At 47.6% G+C, this 19,721-nt stretch overlaps 1 protein-coding gene across 2 annotated transcripts in view; it reads left to right on the forward strand.

Moving 5' to 3' along the window:
* Positions 1-19,721, forward strand: part of EXOC6B (exocyst complex component 6B) — a 395,920-nt gene that overhangs the window by 206,169 nt on the left and 170,030 nt on the right. For both annotated transcript variants that reach the window (XM_063925254.1, XM_063925260.1), the window contains exons 7-13: positions 1,279-1,449; positions 1,600-1,668; positions 6,821-6,904; positions 7,445-7,491; positions 7,708-7,828; positions 8,305-8,376; positions 8,472-8,569. In XM_063925254.1, the coding sequence (XP_063781324.1) occupies positions 1,279-1,449; positions 1,600-1,668; positions 6,821-6,904; positions 7,445-7,491; positions 7,708-7,828; positions 8,305-8,376; positions 8,472-8,569 (662 nt within the window). The remainder of the gene's footprint in view (positions 1-1,278; positions 1,450-1,599; positions 1,669-6,820; positions 6,905-7,444; positions 7,492-7,707; positions 7,829-8,304; positions 8,377-8,471; positions 8,570-19,721) is intronic.

Raw genomic sequence — 19,721 nt, forward strand, 5'->3', positions numbered from 1 at the left:
TAAATTGGACATGTCCTTCTGTACAGCTTCTCCCCATACCCTAATTCCTGAAGAGCAATTGCACTGTGCGATGGGTGGACGCACTTCCTCCTTGCTGCGAGCGCACTGCAAGGCTGACTTGTGGAGTTCCAGATACTGGAAGGATCCCTTGGAAGGACACCCTATTTTTTAAACGAGGTTTCAGATTGTAAAGGGGATATTCCCTGAGAATAGATTGTGTTTTTCTTTTTTCTTTATTATATTCATCTTCACTATAAAACGGAAGACATTATACACCTGTCCACTTGAGTGGACATCATGCATCTGCAATATAAAAAAATTGCATATTTACCATAGAAAAGTACTTTAACCATCACATTTTTTTTTTTTTACAAAAAAGTGAGGTAAAATGAAAAACAAATGTCTGGCATGGTTCCAGTTTGTTCTTATCAGGATGCTTACTGTATTTTTTTTCTCCAGAAATAAAAAATTCTGTACGTAGAAAACAGTATTTTTTTCCCCACACCTATTTAGAGATATACTGTATTTGTCCAGAAACAAAAATGTACTGAGTATTTATAGCACAAATATTTTCGTTTACTTCTGAGTTTGCTTCATACCTAGCAAGACTTTCATGCTTTGAATTTGACTGATTTTAACATTTGGGGGTGGGGAATGATTCAATTGTGCTTGTTCATTTTTCACGCAATAAAATTGCCTTTACCTCGATTTGTGGCCAGTGGTCATTATCAGGCAATTCAATTGTAGCCTGTTTTTTTTTGTGCGAAAACACATGAATACAGGATGAATGTGGTTATTTTTTTACCTTCTCTGCTGTCTTTGAGTAAAAATATTTTACAGAAATCCCTGTAGAATCCGGTGCTGGTAAACTTTTCTTAGCAATTTTATTTTGACCTTTTTGTAGGAATTAAAAGTTTCTACTAGCTTGCATTACTTCTAAGTTTGGTAGATTTCCAAAGAAGAGGACACCATGCACTAGTGAAGTTAGGAGAGTTTGTATAGGAGATAATTATTTAAAAACAGCTGTCCACTGTACTGGCCTTTATGCATGAATGTATTAAATATTCTGAGTTCAGCCACCTTCTACAGACTGGTTTTGTGGTTCTCCTGCCGGTGGATGTACCTCTGCATCGATTATGGTCTAAGCATTGTACATTTCGCATTGTGTTTAGTAGGAAGGTCGGCCAAGGGCGTTCCTCTATAACATGCATTGGTTTTGTTCATCCGGCCACATACCATACCGGGCGCATGCGCTGAAACCTCTCTTACTCTTGATAGGCTCAGCAGCAGAGAAGCTTGGACAACATCTTGGCGCTGCAAACCAAGGGAGGTCTTGGGAAGAGGTGCAAGAAGGACCTGTGCCCAAGTCCGGAGATGAACGGGACAAGCCCAATGTCTGAGCAGGACTCTGGAATCCTTGATGTTGAAGATGAAGACGAAGAGGAGGAGGTACGGTCATTTTTCTCACGTACCGAGATGGGGGCTGCGAGGGTTAGAGAGTATTGAAGCTTGGTTTGTGAGTGGCTAGTATGTCAGATACATGGGCTGCTATGAGCAGGATTCTATGGCAAGAACTAATGATTTATCCTTCTCTTACAGGCGCCAGGGACTCAAGACTTAGTGGACTTCTCACCGGTATACCGCTGCTTGCACATATACACAGTGCTGGTGAGTGCACTGATTGCTGGTTAATACATGATAATGGTATATTATTGCACACACAGATCACAGCTCCTGTGCAGTATGTCCTGATACCTCACCTTGTGGCCCTGTGAGGAGACCTTTGCTCATTAACAAATGTCCGATCCCTTTTATATCCCTGTCATTTTATGCTAGCTCTGTGCTAGATACAAATACTACTGTAAGTGATGCAACCAGACTAGACACCTGTGTTATAATGTCACAGGAAAGAGAAACCGCAGTGCATGATGGTACATGCAGTTCTCTGGCTCAGTCATGTGACTGAAGGCTGTCCTCTTGTACCTCCATCCCTTCAGTGGGAAAATATAGAGCGGGGCATTCCAGCATACAGCCCAGGAACTACACACCGCAGCTTGGCCTGCCACAGTTTTGCTATTCGAGCATGTGAAAACTGTGGCAGGGCATGCTTGGATGTGTGGTTCTTCCACAGCTGGAGCGCCGCTTATTGACTATCCCTGATATAAAGTGCTAGAATACTGACTGGTCTTCATACCACAAGCTCCAACCAGAGGGTGTCACAATAATGGAAGAAAATATACTAATCAGGCAAGTATTGGCCTTATTACGGGCATGATCACGTTTAGCGGCTCTGATCAAACTTGTGTGACGTCCTTTGGTGTTCATGTAATCCTGAAACCCTGCAGGCCCTGGTATCGGAAAATAAGATCTATTGCCTCATTACAGATAGTTACCATTCATTGTATGAAATCTGCTCATGTCCAGTGTCGGGGTCGGTCGTGTATTGTGACACTGAGCCATCCAGGAGAATCGCAGTTTAGGGATTAAACCAAACCCTAGCTCCCAGCACTATCCGATCAAGCAGATAAATACCTGGAACGTTCCCTCTAACAGCTCTGTCTTTTATTAGTTCTCGTGGGTTCCACACTGTGACGGGAACCGAGGAAGTCTTATGAGAACCCATCTTCTCCTGTGTCCTAGAAAATAGACTTGTATATTAAGGGCGCCATGATATAGTAGATGGAGCATAAGGTGTGGAAAACTGCCCTCCAAGTTGTGATTCAGGGGTCTATTTACTAAGCCATGGATGGAGATAAAACACACAACCAACCAGCTCCCAACTCTCCATTTTCAAATGCAGTCTGTGACATGCCATGTAGTTGCTGATTGGCTGGTACTTTATCTCCGTGCACTTTGTCTCCATCCAAGGCTTAGTAAGGGGTCTATTCATGAAGCAGTGAAAAGAGTGGAGAAGTGAGCCTGTGGAGAAGTTGCCAATCGCAACCAATCAGCTGCTCCGTACAGTTGTATAGTATGCACATTATAAATGTTACTTCAATGCTGATTGGTTGCCCCGGGCAACTTCTCCACTGGCTCACTTCTTCACACTTTTCACAGCTTCATGAGTAGACCTCCAAGTCTCCAAAGTGTTTCTTAACAGCTTTTGAAATATACACTTTGGGCAGCCAAGTGTCCTTACTCAAGCAGGAGAGAGGGCGCTTGGCTGCCCAAAAACCAATTCTGTAGGGGTAACACCGGATGTCACCTCTCTGCTCCTGTCCTGTTAGCGAGCACCAGGAAGGTGGATGAGCCTAACATTACTTGTGATCGCAAGGACCTAGATCCTAGAAAGTTCATTCCACTTGCTGGTTCTTGTGCGCTCTAACTGCTAAATTCACAGTAAACCTGTCACAGGTGAGTTCTGCAATCCCTCTGATGAGACGCCAAACTCTTAACCTCTAAGAGCGGTGGGAATGTACAGTAAAGACTTGTCTGATGGGAATTAGGATGTCATTACATTTCTCTGGAACACTGAGATGAGAAGCTGAGCTTGTTTTCTCTGCCGGGATCAGAGAGCGAGCACTGGGACATGTCGGTGCCCGCTTGTGTTTGGGCTGATAATGTTCCCTCACGCTTACGCTGGGCTTGTGATGGTTCTACCTCCTTTGTCCTCCTGTCTGTCAGGAGCAAGGGAAGGGGTCTCTGCGAGGTTACCTACAACCTGAGCAGGTGTCTCTGCTCCTCTTGCTGGAGTGACGGCGTGCCTGGTCGCTCCTCTAACAGACGTTGTTTTGTCTGTGTGTCAGCAACGGGTCATGTACTGTAAGAGGCCCCTCGGCCTTTCTGGTAGTTGTTTGCACTTTTGTGAAACAATTGAACTCCGGTGTGTGACTTGTTGTGTCCCGGTCACAGTATGCGTGCATGGCTGCTCCAGTAGCGGTTGTGCCCAGTCCATGCCAGACCTATGTTACACCCATGCCTGGTGAGGGTCCCGCTCCAGAACTTTTCACCAGTGACCGGCAGTAAGGTCATCAAAAGGCTTCAGGAAAATGGTTTCATCGCAGTAGCGACAGACATGGTCCTGGTGCCAAGAAGTTTAGCTGTGTGCCCAAACATTGGTGTGTAATCAACAATGGTCCCCACGTTCATTGTAAGGGGTATGTTTATTTGCAGGCGGAATGTGCCTCTGCTGAGAAATGTTTTGGAATGTGCTTATTGTGCCTCCTTTGTTCCTCGCCGGGTCACGGCTTGTTCTGATCTAAGTTTGGGGTGTGAAAGTACAGTCACAAACTCTGACAGCGAAATGACCCACATGCTACGGGTCGCTCCCCTGCTCGGGCCTACTGGTGACCTGCTGATAAGGCCGCTGCTGAGCGATGGTCCGAATCCTGTTTGCCAGCTAAAGGAAGTGGTGTCCTTTGTTTTCTGGGAGGAAGCGTTGGGGGCACGAGCACTGAATTGCGGCCCCACAAATACAACTAGTAATAATAAGCATTATCAGAGCGGCTGCTTCCGAGTAGGGCCATGTGAACTTTCGCCCTGCGGATAAAAAGCCCCATGTAGCATAAACATTACAGTATTTATTATCCTTGTTTTTGTGAAACCGACCTTGTGGTCCACACTGCTCCTTTCTGGCCGGCTTATCAGCGGGGCAGGAGTTCATATATTGTAAGGGAAGGGGGTCAGCCGGCAGTCAGACTTGAGGCACCTGTAAATAAGATGCTGCACATTAACACACAGCCCGGCGGCAGCCTTCTGCAGGAAACGCTGAACTTTCTCAGGAAGGTGAGTCAGGGAAAGCAGAGGAGGAGAGGAGGTCAGGCCGGGGTTAATGGAGCAGTGGCTGCTGAACTTGGAATGGCCGGGAAGGCGCCCTGGCCTGCTAGCAGGCAGGTGTGTGGGAGTACCTCTATGGTCGGGTGCTGGTCTCGGAAGGGGGGGTGGGGGTTGGGGGGTCAGTGCACATCTGTCACATGACATACCTCCGCCCCTGTTCTAGCAGTGTCCTTGTAGGTTCTGGTCACAGTAATATTTAGTCCCGTTATGTGTGCCTATAAGGCAATAGTATAGGAGTCTTTTGCTTTAAAGTAGAAAGCACGCTTACTCCGTGCCGTAGGAAGATAGTTTTGTAAAACAACCATTACCTAGACGGGAAGTGATGGCAGCGTGGATGAAATATTTGCAACACAATGTATCCGAGAAATAAAGTTTTCTTTCCTTCCAATACCTGTGAGAGGTGAGAAGTGTACAGGTGGCGTGTGGGATGAGTATGTACACCAGGTACATGCAGGGCTGTCAGTCTGAGGTGTTTGCCAGTGACAGAGCGATGGGAACCAGAGGGGAGTGCTGGGGGGCAGCGGATTATTCTAATGAGGGTAATCTCCGGCAGTCGGACAGATGTGTTCCAGTGATGGGGAACGCTGGGATTCGGAAAGGTTTCCCAGTAAGAGGTAATTCTAATGATTGGGAATAAGAGAGGTTTTCCAGTGACTGGGATTGGCAAATGGAATGGGAGAAGTATTCCTGTGACAGGGAATGGGAGAGGTAATCCAGTTACTGAGAATGGGAGATGGATTGTGAATGGGAGCGTGCCCAGAGGTGCTTATCTGCCTACACATTGTATGTTTCTATGGAGAGAAGTATCCCATGAACTGGACATGGAAGAGGTATTCTAGTGAGGGGAAACGCTGGGAATGGGAGGATTCCTGTGGGGCATTTTTTTCAATTATGAGTCTTATGCTTTTCTTTCTGTAGTAAATGTGAGGTGTGTGACATAGAATTTGACTGCAGATATAAACGGGATGCGTTTAATTTGCCGGCTGACGGGATTCTGGTGGTAAGGTTACCGACACCGGAATTGCAACAGCCGACAATACCGACAGCCGGATACATTGTCATGTTACAGAAAAGAACACTCCATACGTTTCTTTCCTTAGCGGTAAATGTGTGTGGCCCACATACATGACCCCTTGTAATCCTAGTGGAATGGTTTATTCAGGGCTGCTCGGTGTAGTATGCATTCCCTGCAGGGCACGCGGCTTCCGCTGTGATAGCTGGCAGTATGACGGATGCCAGGCTGCTGTATCTGCCCATCTCCTGCTCTGGATGCTGAGATCATAGGGGTAAGGCCCAGCTCAGATGCTTTGTGCTCTGCAGTGATAAGGACACAGGAAGAAACCATTAGTGGGGTAGCAGCCTGTGATAACCGCTGGCTGCTACGTGCTAATGTTCCCACTACTATTTCTGTTCCCCTGAGGCTGCCCGGGTCAGCTTCTCCTACTAACACTCAATAACCCTGTTACATGATCCCCCCGTCAGGAGAGGGTTAATGGCTGCAACCTTAACCCATTCCCAGCTGTTCCTGGTGTAAATTCAAGGCTAAGCCCATGATGAGCATTCCAGTATTGTACAAAAGCTTTATATATGTTTAGAAACGTGTATCTCTGAAGCATCAAAGTGACACACAGTTTCACATGCTTATATGTGTGTGTATGTATATGTGTGTAATATATATGCACTTCATATTTGCTCATTCTTGCTGCGAGTCTCCCCTGTGTGTACATCTTAAAGGTGCTGTATTATACTGGGATCTGGTGGCTGTGGAGCCCATTGGAGCACACTGACCTCATTGCCATGCTAGGGTAGCCAGTGTGAGATGACGTGTGACTTGGCGCGTTATCCTGCTGGCAGTACCCAATAGTTGATGGGCAGGTTGTGGCCATAAAGGACCGCCGCCTGCCTGGATCGTGTAACATGTCAGGATGGAGCCAATCAGGTTATACCAAATACTGACCCTACTGCCTGTGTGTGTTATCAAGGTCCGCCACTTTCGGGAATGATTTTGTAGAACATTTTCATTGACTTCCTCTCCTGGTTTCAGGGCTCCAGAGAGGTGTTTGAGAACTACTACAGGAAGCAGAGAAGGAAGCAGGCGCGGTTGGTGCTGCAGCCACCGTCCAATATGGTAACTCTCCACACCACCTATTCCTGTCTTGTCATTATCTAGCTTACGTTTGTGTATATTATCCCAACGCTCCTTTGCGTTATTCATATAACAGATACAGAGGCTGCTGTGCATATCACAGTCATACACTAGAAACAGGATGGCGTTCCAGGGCACAAGGCCCACGGTCTTGTCACCTCCTTATATTACCACATTTCAGACCTGGTACAACATCATGGCCTATATGGTGCTCCGTGATCTGTCAGGTTAGGCTGCGGGCACACCTGCATAGTGTATCAGAAAGCAGCAGCAGTAATATCACCAAGCAATGTTGGCATGCTGGGTACTTACGCGACACCTAACGCTCATGAACAATAGAGCAGCATCTCTGATAAACCAATGTAGAATGCATAATGAGTCTCATACGCTGTAAAATGGGGTTCAGAGTCTGGAGAGCTTTTCCTGAATAAATGTACAGTACAGCCAGAGCCTATAAGCTGCAGGAACAGCGCGCATTATAGGAATTGTTGCCTGTTACCCATAGACTCTTCTCTGTTACAGCATGAAACTCTGGATGGCTACAGGAAGTACTTCTACCAGATTGTCGGGTAAGTATATCTGCTATACAGCACCACCGCAGGTTACGCAGAATTAAAATGACTTCATACTGATCAAGTCCTAGAAGTCTTGCATTTTGTAATCGAAATTCCTGATGGCGACACTTCATACACACACACGCATTCTGCCTGCCCGGTCACCGGGGATCTGCTTCTGTGCATCCTACTGTGGTGTTATGTTTACCATGTCATTTCCTTATCCATCAGGTTTTTTGTAGTGGAAGATCACATCCTGCACACGACGGTCGGCCTGGTTAATCGAGCTTACATCGATGAACTCTGGGAGTTGGCCTTGTCGAAAACAATGGCCGCTCTGAGGACACACTCGGTAAGACCTGCCACCAGCCCAATTTTAGTCTCCTATACTGATTTAGGTGTGCCTGGCTTACCGGGAGACACCTATCATACTGACCCCTGCTGCTCAGATCCTGTAATGATCTGTGAAAGACCTGGCCAGCCTAAGTCCCTGCATGCTCTGCCACAGTTTTGCTATTATGGAACGGGCATGCTGGGAGTGACGCAGATTGGCCAGGCCTGATTGTCACTTATTGTGGAGGGGAAGATCTGAATGACTAGAAGGTGAGCTGTAGATTGGACAAGTCCTGTGGCTGACCAGTTAGAAGGAGCTACATTGACCATTACAGAAGCCAGTCAGCAGAAGTCTCCTCTGAAAGCAAATACCGGATCCTGGTGGGTGGAATACTCTGTGCAGACCACGTTGTTAGAGGGAAGCTGTATTAGTGCAGGGATTGCAGCACAACATGGAGTCCATTTGTCACTCAGTGATGCTGCCTTGTCTTACAGTCTTACTGCTCCGATCCCAACCTGGTGTTAGACCTCAAGAACCTCATTGTGCACTTTGCCGACACGCTGCAGGTAGGTCGTGTTCTTACAGTCAGTCATTCTCAGGGTCTACCACATGCTTTTGTTCGGTCTCTACCCTGAAATGTTCTCCATGTTGCTCTATCCAGGGTTACGGCTTCTCGGTGAACCAGCTGTTTGACATGATGCTGGAGGTCAGAGACCAGTACAGTGAGATCCTACTGAAGAAGTGGGCTGTGGTCTTCAGGTAAGTAGGTCTCACCTACATAGGTTCCACCTTAGACATATGTTCCCGCTAACGCTGCCTCGTCTCATTCCACCTGCACATGCATACTGTAAGGCAAGTGCCATACCGTTATACTTATGACGCATCCTACTCAGCTTTGTGCGAGGAGCAGACAAAACCATGTGATGTTGCCCTCTAGTGTTGGCTGTTTGCATATGAATGTGTCTACTAGCCGTTGCTGCTGGAAGTCATACTTTCTATGTTAGATAGGTATTCAGATAGGTATTCAGTCTTTCTCCGACAGGGTCTACAGGTAATCCACAGGATAACATTGGGGATATGATGACGCGACAGCGGATTTGCACTAATCAGTCAAAGCTTTCGGCCTCCCAGCATGCAACCATGCGTCCATATAGCCCCACCTCCTGGCTCAGGCAAATCAGTTTTTTGTTTGGTGCGGCAGGAGCTGGACCATGGTCAATGGGCTGCTGGTTTTTAGCAGTCAAATAACTTTTTTTATTTTATTTTATAGTCTTACTATTTTTTATGAGCGATCTTCTCTAAAAAGCGTCTTATACGTACTTTAGAAATAGTCGATCCAACAACTCCTCGCCGTGTCGCGACAACGCTTACCCACGTGTACAGTGCTGTTTCGGCGGGCGTCTGTGTAGGATGTACTAGCAAGTCCAGCAGACATTACCTGGCTGTGGCCGGAGCACGGGGAGAAGGTAAGGCATCGGTTCCGCTTAGTGGGGAAACACGGACACAGCTGCACTGTTTTGGGGGAAGACTACCAAACAGTCGCTGACGTGGCTGCAACCTAGGGTGCACCAGCACTAGGCCCTAGGGGATCATAGGCTCCAGGGGTAGTATGAGGCCGTGATCCCTAGGGTTGATGTCCGCAGTGGGGAGTCAGACGCTCCCTTGGTCGTCCCTTCCCCTGGTTCATGACCAGTTTCCTCCGAGTTTCCCGCCATAAACCGAGTCTGAGAAGCTGTGTATCTAATAGGACCCAGTCGCAGCATAGGCGGCTGTGTGACTGGCGCGTCAGTGTTCACTTGGGCGACTGTGTTCACTGTAGGTTCACAGGGCGAGTGTGTACACTATTAGCGTCTGGATCCACTCGGCGTTCGCTAACGTATTAACCGATCCTGGAAGCGGGGTGAAGTCTCCCTGTATCCCACTCTCCTGAGCCGGCCAATACAGCTCTAAGTTTCTATCTACCTTTGAGTACGAATAGTTGGATAAGCACTCGATGCTTATGAGTCTGTAAACTATTGCTGCTGTTTTCTTTCGCTGTTCAACTGAATACGGTTAAAACTCCTATATAAGGAAATGCAATAATATGTTTCTCCTACATACTTGAAATGTATTTGTAGTTGATTATGTGCTCATATTGCTTATTATACTAATGTATAACCTGTGACTGATTGCTAGTGTGATTGCTTACTCTACTATAATGCTGTCAGTTTTTCTGTGTATTCCGATCCTCAGTGCTGGTGCAAAGCAGGGTAGGGTCGGATTATGTGTCACTTTAACAAATTTTAAAGTGATTACAGTCACAAATTGTGTAATAACACTGTACAGGTGTGTGATTTATCATGTCTAAGAGCGCCAAGGGTGAGGAAAATACACTTTACATAGCAAAACCAACACTCATTTCATGTTTGTCTTGGTGCAAAATGGATTATGTGCAAATTGTTTTAGCTTTCACTGAAGCATTTTAAATGATCCAAGGCAGGCACAGGTTCACATTGAACCCCCATGTGCTACTTTTGCACAGACATTATCCAATATAACTGAGCAGATAATGCAAGCTCCGATACCAGGAATAGGTTACCCTGTTAACTCTTACGTGCAACCTTCCACCTGTGGTTTATTACATTCAGCAGGTGAAGCGGCAGCCTCTCAACAAAAACAGGCTGAAAGGCCGATGGTAAGTAAATCACATAGATATGAAACAACATCTTAACAGTCTATGCATGTTTCAGATGTGGACTCGTCAGAGGATGAGGCCTCATCACACTCCGGGTCTGCATTCAAAGACAAGGAGGAAGGACTCAGCTCGGTATGCATACCTGAGCTGATTAGTGCAATGAAAGCCATTCTTTCCTTAGAGGAGGCGGGGGAGCCTGTGTTAAAATCCAAGGCACCTGTGTTTAAACGTCCTAGAAGAGCTAGGACTGAGGATGTAATTCAGAGTTGCTCGTAGATGTGCTAAATTTAGCACATCTACGATCATTTACTCTGACATGCGGGGTGACGCCCAGCACGGGCGCCTGCATTGCCCGGACTGCGCCCCGAAAACGACGGCCAAACGCCGCCCTCCCGCCCAGCAAACACCTCTGCCTGTCAAATCAGGCAGAGGCGATCACTGGGCTGAGATGCTAATCACATCTCTTGCATGCACATGCGCACTGCGGCGCATGCACAGTTCAGACCTGATCGTCTGCTGTGCGAAAATCAGGTCTGAATTAGCCCCCGAGTTTCCTGAGTCAGAACAACTGACGAAAATTATGCAAGAGGCTTGGGTTACGCCCAGTAAGAAGTTAAGAATTCCAAGAAAATGGAATTCCAGTTATCCTCTTCCGTCTGCGGACTGTTTAAAAAGGGAGGTGGCTCCCAAAGTAGATACGCATGTCATTCGACTGGTGCGAAAATCTACATTACCTCTGCCGTCAACATCATTAAATATCACTGACAGGAGAATTGAAGGTTTTCTTAAGACCATTTTTTCCTTGTCTGGGGCAAACATAAAACCAGCTATGGCTTCAGCCTGGATGGCAATGGCAGTGGCAGCCTGGGCTGATGCATTGGAGGAGGATCCTTCAATGGCATCTAGAGAGCAAAAATCTAATTTCTCTAACGTCCTAGTGGATGCTGGGGACTCCGTAAGGACCATGGGGAATAGACGGGCACCGAAGGAGACTGGGCACTCTAAGAAAGAATTAGGACTACTGGTGTGCACTGGCTCCTCCCTCTATGCCCCTCCTCCAGACCTCAGTTAGAATCTGTGCCCGGACGGAGCTGGGTGCATTTTAGTGAGCTCTCCTGAGCTTGCTAATAAGAAAGTATTTTGTTTTTTTATTTTCAGAGAGCTTCTGCTGGCAACAGACTCTCTGCTACGTGGGACTGAGGGGAGAGAAGCAAACCTACTAACTGCGGCTAGGTTGCGCTTCTTAGGCTACTGGACACCATTAGCTCCAATGGGATCGAACACAGGAACTTAACCTTGGTCGTCCGTTCCCGGAGCCGTGCCGCCGTCCCCCTCGCAGAGCCAGAAGACAGAAGCCGGCGGGTGAAGCAAGAAGACGTCAAAATCGGCGGCAGAAGACTCCTGTCTTCATATGAGGTAGCGCACAGCACTGCAGCTGTGCGCCATTGCTCCCACACTAACCCACACACTCCAGTCACTGTAGGGTGCAGGGCGCAGGGGGGGTCGCACTGGGCAGCAATTGAGTACCTCCTGGCAAAATAGGGCATATATACAGCTGGGCACTGTAATATGCATGAGCCCCCGCCATTATTTTTACACAAAATCGCCGGACAGAAGCCCGCCGCTGAGGGGGCGGGGCTTCTTCCTCAGCACTCACCAGCGCCATTTTCTCTCCACAGCTCAGCTGAGAGGAAGCTCCCCAGGCTCTCCCCTGCAGAAGCACGATAGAAGGGGGTGAAAAGAGAGGGGGGGGGGCCACATTCTGGTACACTACTCAGACCGACGATGGCGTCGGCATGGGTTTATAGCGCTGTGGCAGCGTGGACAGTTACCTTATCAACAGAGATTGAGACCCTAGTATGTAGATATATATATATATATATATATATATATATATATATATGTGTATATATAGAGATATATATATATATATATATATATTAAAGATGCTGTCTTAAGAGAGATATATATATATATATATATATATATATATGCCCAAAGAGACATGAGTATACTGGGTCCTAGAGACAAAGCTATGGCCCTCATTCCGAGTTGATCGCTCGCAAGGCGATTTTAGCAGAGTTACACACGCTAAGCCGCCGCCTACTGGGAGTGAATCTTAGCTTCTTAAAATTGCGACCGATGTATTCGCAATATTGCGATTACAAACTACTTAGCAGTTTCAGAGTAGCTTCAGACTTACTCGGCATCTGCGATCAGTTCAGTGCTTGACGTTCCTGGTTTGACGTCATAAACACACCCAGCGTTCGCCCAGACACTCCTCCGTTTCTCCGGCCACTCCTGCGTTTTTTCCGGAAACGGTAGCGTTTTTAACCACACGCCCCTGAAACGCCGTGTTTCCGCCCAGTAACACCCATTTCCTGTCAATCACATTACGATCGCCGGAGCGAAGAAAAAGCCGTGAGTAAAAATACTATCTTCATTGTTAAATTACTTGGCGCAGTCGCAGTGCGAATATTGCGCATGCGTACTAAGCGGAATTTTACTGCGATGCGATGAAATATACCGAGCGAACGACTCGGAATGAGGGCCTATGTCGATTTCTGCTTGACGTGTCCTGTAGAATATGCAATGGACAGATGATGCCGACTTAAAGAAGCATATGTAAGGCTGAGGATTGTGTGGAGAAGGGTTCTCGGACCTGGTCTCCACAGCTATAGCTGGTAATTCTGATATTTTGCCGTATATTTCTGCACAGCCTAGGAAAGCACGACATTATCGAATGCAGCCTTTCGAACAAAAAAACAAGAAAGTCCGAGGTGCGTCCTTTCTTGCCAGAGGCGGGGGCAGAGGAAGGAAGCTGCACAACACAGCTAGGTCCCAGGAACAGAAGTCCTCCCCGGCCTCTACAAAAATCCATTGCATGTCGCTGGGGCTCCACAGGCGGAGCTAGGCCCGGTGGGGGCACGCATGCGTAAATTCAGCCACAAGTGGGTTCACTCCCTGTTAGATCCCTGGGCAATAAATATTGTGTCTCAGGGATGCAAGCTGGACTTTGAGGAGATTCCCCCTCACCGACGGCCCTGCCAGCTTCCCCCGTAGAGAGGGAATTAGTGTTACAGGCAATTCACAAATTATATCTCCAGCAGGTGGTGATGCAGGTTACCCTCCTTCAACAGGGAAGGGGTTACTATTTCACAATGTTTGTGGTACCGAAACCGGACGGTTCGGTCAGACCCATTTTGAATTTAAAATCCCTGAACATTTACCTGAAAAGGTTCAAGTTCAAGATGGAATCGCTCAGAGCGGTCATTGCAAGCCTGGAAGAGGGGGATTTTATGGTGTCTCTGGACATAAAGGATGCTTACCTGCATGTCCCCATTTATCCACCTCATCAGGAGTACCTCAGATTTGTGGTACAGGATTGTCATTACCAATTCCAGACGTTGCCGTTTGGTTTCTCCACGGCACCGAGAATATTTACCAAGGTAATGGCGGAAATGATGGTGCTCCTGCGAAAGCAGGGAGTCACAATTATCCCATACTTGGACGATCTCCTCATAAAGGTGAGGTCCAGAGAGCAGTTGCTGATCAGCGTAGCACGCTCTCGGGAAGGGTTACAACAGCACGGCTGGATTCTGAATATTCCAAAGTCGCAGCTGATTCCTACGACGCGTCTGCCCTTTCGGGGCATGATTCTGGACACAGACCAGAAGAAGGTTTTTCTCCCGACGGAGAAGGCTCAGGAACTCATGACACTGGTCAGAGACCTCTCACACCAAAACGGGTGTCGGTGCATCACTGCACGCGAGTCCTGGGAAAAGATGGTGTCATCTTACGAGGCCATTCCCTTCGGCAGGTTCCATGCGAGAACCTTTCAATGGGATCTGTTGGACAAGTGGTCCGGATCACATCTACAGATGCATCGGCTGATCACCCTATCCCCCAGGGCCAGGGTGTCTCTTCTGTGGTGGCTGCAGAGTGCTCACCTTCTCGAGGGCCGAAGATTCGGCATTCAGGACTGGGTCCTGGTGACCACGGATGCAAGCCTCCGAGGGTGGGGGGCAGTCACACAGGGAAGAAATTTCCAGGGTCTGTGGTCAAGTCAGGAGACTTGCCTTCTCATCAATATCCTAGAACTAAGGGCCATATAAAACGCCCTAAGTCAAGCAGAGACCCTGCTTCGCGACAAATCGGTGCTGATTCAATCAGACAACATCACCGCAGTGGCTCATGTAAACCGCCAAGGCGGCACAGGGAGCAGGGTGGCGATGGCGGAAGCCACCAGAATTCTTCGCTGGGCGAAAAATCACTTGAGAGGTCTGTCAGCAGTGTTCATTCCGGGAGTCGACAACTGGGAAGCAGACTTCCTCAGCAGGCACGACCTCCACCCGGGAGAGTGGGGACTTCATCCAGAAATCTTCACACAGATTACAAATTGATGGGAACTGCCACAGGCGGACATGATGGCATCCCGCCTAAACAAAAAGCTACAAATATTGCTCCAGGTCAAGAGACCCTCAGGCGATAGCTGTGGACGCTCTAGTGACACCGTGGGTGTTCCAGTCGGTTTATGTGTTTCCTCCTCTTCCTCTCATACCCAGGGTGCTGAGAATCGTAAGAAAAAGAGGAGTGGGAACAATACTCATTGTTCCAGATTGGCCAAGAAGGACTTGGTATCCGGAACTGCAAGAAATGCTCACAGAGGACCCATGGCCTCTGCCTCTCAGACAGGATCTGTTGCAACAGGGGCCCTGTCTATTCCAAGACTTGCTGCGTTTGACGGCATGGCGGTTGAACGCCGGATCCTAGCGGAGAAAGGCATTCCGGATGAAGTTATTCCTACGCTGATACAGGCTAGGAAAGACGTGACAGCAAAACATTATCACCGTATATGGCGAAAATATGTTGCTTGGTGTGAGGCCAGGAAGGCCCCTACAGAGGAATTCCAGCTGGCCCGTTTCCTTCACTTCCTACAGTCGAGTGACTATGGGCTTAAAATTAGGGTCCATCAAGGTCCAGATTTCGGCCCTATCCATTTTCTTTCAAAGGGAACTGGCTTCTCTTCCTGAAGTTCAGACCTTTGTAAAGGGAGTGCTGCATATTCAGACCCTCTTTTGTGCCACCAGTGGCACCTTGGGATCTTAACGTGGTGTTGAGTTTCCTGAAATCTCACTGGTTTGAGCCACTTAAGACCGTGGAGTTAAAATATCTCACGTGGAAAGTGGTCTTGCTATTGGCCTTAGCTCCGGCTAGGCGTGTGTCAGAATTGGCGGCTTTGTCATGTAAAAGCCCCTATCTGGTTTTCCATATGGACAGGGCAGAATTACGGACTCGTCCGCAATTTCTGCCAAAGGTGGTGTCATCTTTTCATTTGAACCAACCTATTGTGGTGCCTGCGGCTACTCGTGACTTGGAGGATTCCAAGTTACTAGATGTAGTCAGGGCTTTGAAGATTTATGTAGCCAGAACGGCTGGAGTCAGGGAAACTGACTCGCTGTTTATTCTGTATGCATCCAACAAGCTGGGTGCTCCTGCTTCAAAGCAAACTATTGCTCGCTGGATCTGTAACACGATTCAGCAGGCTCATTCTGCGGCTGGATTACCGCATCCAAAATCAGTAAAAGCCCATTCCGCAAGGAAGGTGGGCTCTTCTTGGGCGGCTGCCCGAGGGGTCTCGGCATTACAGCTTTGCCGAGCAACAAGTTGGTCGGGTTCAAACACTTTTGCAATATTCTACAAGTTTGATACCCTAGCTGAGGAGGACCTTGTGTTTGCTCATTCGGTGCTGCAGAGTCATCCGCACTCTCCCGCCCGTTTGGGAGCTTTGGTATAATCCCCATGGTCCTTACGGAGTCCCCAGCATCCACTAGGACGTTAGAGAAAATAAGATTTTACTCACCGGTAAATCTATTTCTCGTAGTCCGTAGTGGATGCTGGGCGCCCGTCCCATGTGCGGACTTCTTCAGCAATACTTGTATATGGTTATTGCTTAATAAAGGGTTATGTTATGTTGGCATCAGGTTGGCTGATGCTCTGTTGTTGTTCATACTGTTAACTGGGTATGTTATCACAAGTTATACGGTGTGATTGCTGTGGCTGGTATGAGTCTTACCCTGGATTCCAAAATCCTTTCCTTGTAATGTCAGCTCTTCCGGGCACAGTTTCCTTAACTGAGGTCTGGAGGAGGGGCATAGAGGGAGGAGCCAGTGCACACCAGTAGTCCTAATTCTTTCTTAGAGTGCCCAGTCTCCTGCGGAGCCCGTCTATTCCCCATGGTCCTTACGGAGTACCCAGCATCCACTACGGACTACGAGAAATAGATTTACCTGTGAGTAAAATCTTATTATTGCACATATCAAACAGGCGGCGACGTTTATGGAAGAAGCATCCTTGGATATGGGTACTATTGCCTCTCAAGCATCAGCCTAAGCAGTAGCAGTTTGCAGACCGGTTTGGCTACATACATGGAAAGCGGACTGAGAATCCAAAAAAGTTCTGGAGTCTTTGCCTTTTACTGGAGATAATCTTTTTGGTAAAGAATTAAAAAGTATTTTGGAGTCAGAAGCAGACTCCAAGAAAGTGAAGTTTCCTTCCACATACAAATTCAAGCCTAAAATTCCCTTTCGGTCTCAAGGAAAAGGTGATGGCAAACAGTCCCAATACAACAAGTTTGGTAAGACTAAAAAGCATTGGGTTACCAGAGGACCGGCCTCCAAATCAGAAGATAAGCCATCAGCCTGATGGGGCTGGCCTCTACCTGGGGGGGACCCCAAGGGTGGGAGGCCGACTTCTTCATTTTGCACAGATCTGGCAGCAGTCTACCACAGATGCCTGGGTGCAAGAAGTGGTATCTCACGGTTATGCATTTGCTTTCACGAAACACCCTCCTTTTTATTTGTACCAGCCCGTCTTCAGTGAAAACGAAGGCCTGGGCTGTGCAAGAGGCAGTGCAGACATTGCTTCAGTCAGGAGTGATAATTCCAGTTCCTCCTGCACAACACGGACAAGGTTTTTATTCCAACCTGTTTCTAGTCCAGAAGCCAAATGGCTTGTTCTGGCCCATGCTCAGTCTCAAAGCGCTGAACAAGTACATTTGGGTGCCTCAGTTTCATATGGAGACTTTACGTTCCAATATTTTGACCATAGAGATGGAGGATTTTATGGTATCCCTGGATATCCAGGATGCTTACCTGCATGTTCCTATAGCACTGTCTCATCAGCGCTATCTCAGGTTTGCTATCCTCCAGTATTATTTTCAGTTTCATGCCCTGCCTTTTGGACTGTCCACAGCTCCCAGAGTATTCACTAAAATTATAGTGGTGATGGCATCTTATCTCCGTCAGCAGGGGATAAGGATTTTTCCATACCTCGATGACTTATTAATGCTGGCACAGTCTCAGGAATTGCTTCAGTGTCATCTGCAACAGACAATAGCTTGTTTACAGAGACACGATTGGCTCATTAATTGGGCAAAGTCGCCCCTGGTTCCGTCACAACGGATGACTCATTTGGGGGCTGTGCTGGATTCAGGTCTTCAGAGTATTTCTGCCTCTGAACAAAATATCAAAAATTCTGTCAAGTTTTCAGGACCTGCTACACAGTCAAAGGGTATCCATTCACGCCGCAGTGTGTGTGCTGGGATTGATGGTGTCGACATTCGACATGGTGGAGTATGCCCAGTTCCATTCGAGGCCTCTGCAACATGTGACCCTTTCCAAATGGAATGGTTGTCATCAGACAATAAAAACGCAGGTTATAGTTTTTCCTCTGGGAGTAAGGAGGTCATTAGCCTGGTGGCTACAGACATCCCATGTGGACAAAGGGAGTCCCTTCTGGATATCAGATTGGGAAATTCTGACAATGGATGCCAGTCTTCAGGGCTGGGGAGCAGTGTCAGGATGGAGTTGCTTTCAGGGGCAGTGGACCAAGGAAGAAAGTTGCCTGCCAGTAAATGTATTGGAACTTCGTTCCATATATATGGCACTTATTCAGGCAAATGACATGCTTCAGTGGAGACCAGTCCCAATTCGCTCGGACAATGCAACGGCAGTAGCGTACCTCAACCATCAGGGAGGAACTCGCAGCCAGAAAGCAATGAAGGAAATAAGTCACACATTAAAGTGGGCAGAACTTCATTTTCCAGCCTTGCCCGCAATGTTCATTCCAGGAGTCCTAACCTGGGAAGCGGATTTTCTCAGTCGACACCCCATTCATGTAAACGAATGGGCTTTACATCCGGAGGTCTTCCAAAATCTGGTAGACAAATGGAGGTTACCGGAGATAGATCTCCTGGCATCATGCCAGAACAATAAAGTTCCTGCATACGGGTCAAGAACAAAGGATCCTAGAGCTATCTTTGTGGATGCCCTGTCAGTGAGGTGGGACTTTCATCTAGCCTATGTGGTTCCACCTATCACCCGGTTACCCAGGGTAATGCGACAAGTAAAACAAGGATAGAGCGCCGTGATACTAATAGCTCTGGCTTGGCCCAGAAGACATTGGTACACAGATCTACCGAGGTTGTCGATGGATGCTCCATTCCTACTCCCTAAACGTCCAGATCTACTGTCTCAGGGTCCTTGCTATCATAAGCACCTGGATCAACTGTCTTTGACGGCGTGACTCTTGAGACTTCCATCCTGAAAGCAAGAGGATACTCACAACAGGTAATTCAAACTATGCTCAGAGCACGGAAACCTTCCTCAGCTCGCATTTATCACCAAATATGGCAAACCTATATTCAATGGTGCAGTGACTGGAAATTTAACCCTAGGCCGAGTTTCCAGAGTCCTGGCATTCCTTCAGGCAGGAATAGACAAAGGTCTACGAGTGGCTTCCATGAGAGTGCAAGTGTCAGCATTGACTGTATGGTTCCAAAAGAAAATTGCTAAACTACATGATGTGCGCACTTTTTTCCAGAGAATGCTGCGCATTCAACCTCCTTTTGTTCCTCCTACAGTGCCTTGGGACTTAAGTTTAGTTCAAGCTGCCCCATTTGAACCACTTAAATGAGTGGATCTTAAATGGTTGACAGCTACAGTTCTCTTTCTACTGGCTATTGCTTCAGCTAGAAGAGTTTCAGATTTAGGGGCATTGTTATGTCGCCTGCCTTTTCTGATCTGTTATCCAGATAGAGTGGTTCTCAGAACCACATTTGGGTATCTTCCTAAGGTGGTGTCTAAATTCCACCTTAACAAAGAAATTGTACTCCCGGCATTCCAGGGGCCGGACTACTCTGTCGGAGATGCATCATTGGACGTAGTCCGTGCTAGG

This window comes from Pseudophryne corroboree, chromosome 1, assembly GCF_028390025.1.
Source record: "Pseudophryne corroboree isolate aPseCor3 chromosome 1, aPseCor3.hap2, whole genome shotgun sequence".
NCBI lineage: Eukaryota > Metazoa > Chordata > Amphibia > Anura > Myobatrachidae > Pseudophryne > Pseudophryne corroboree.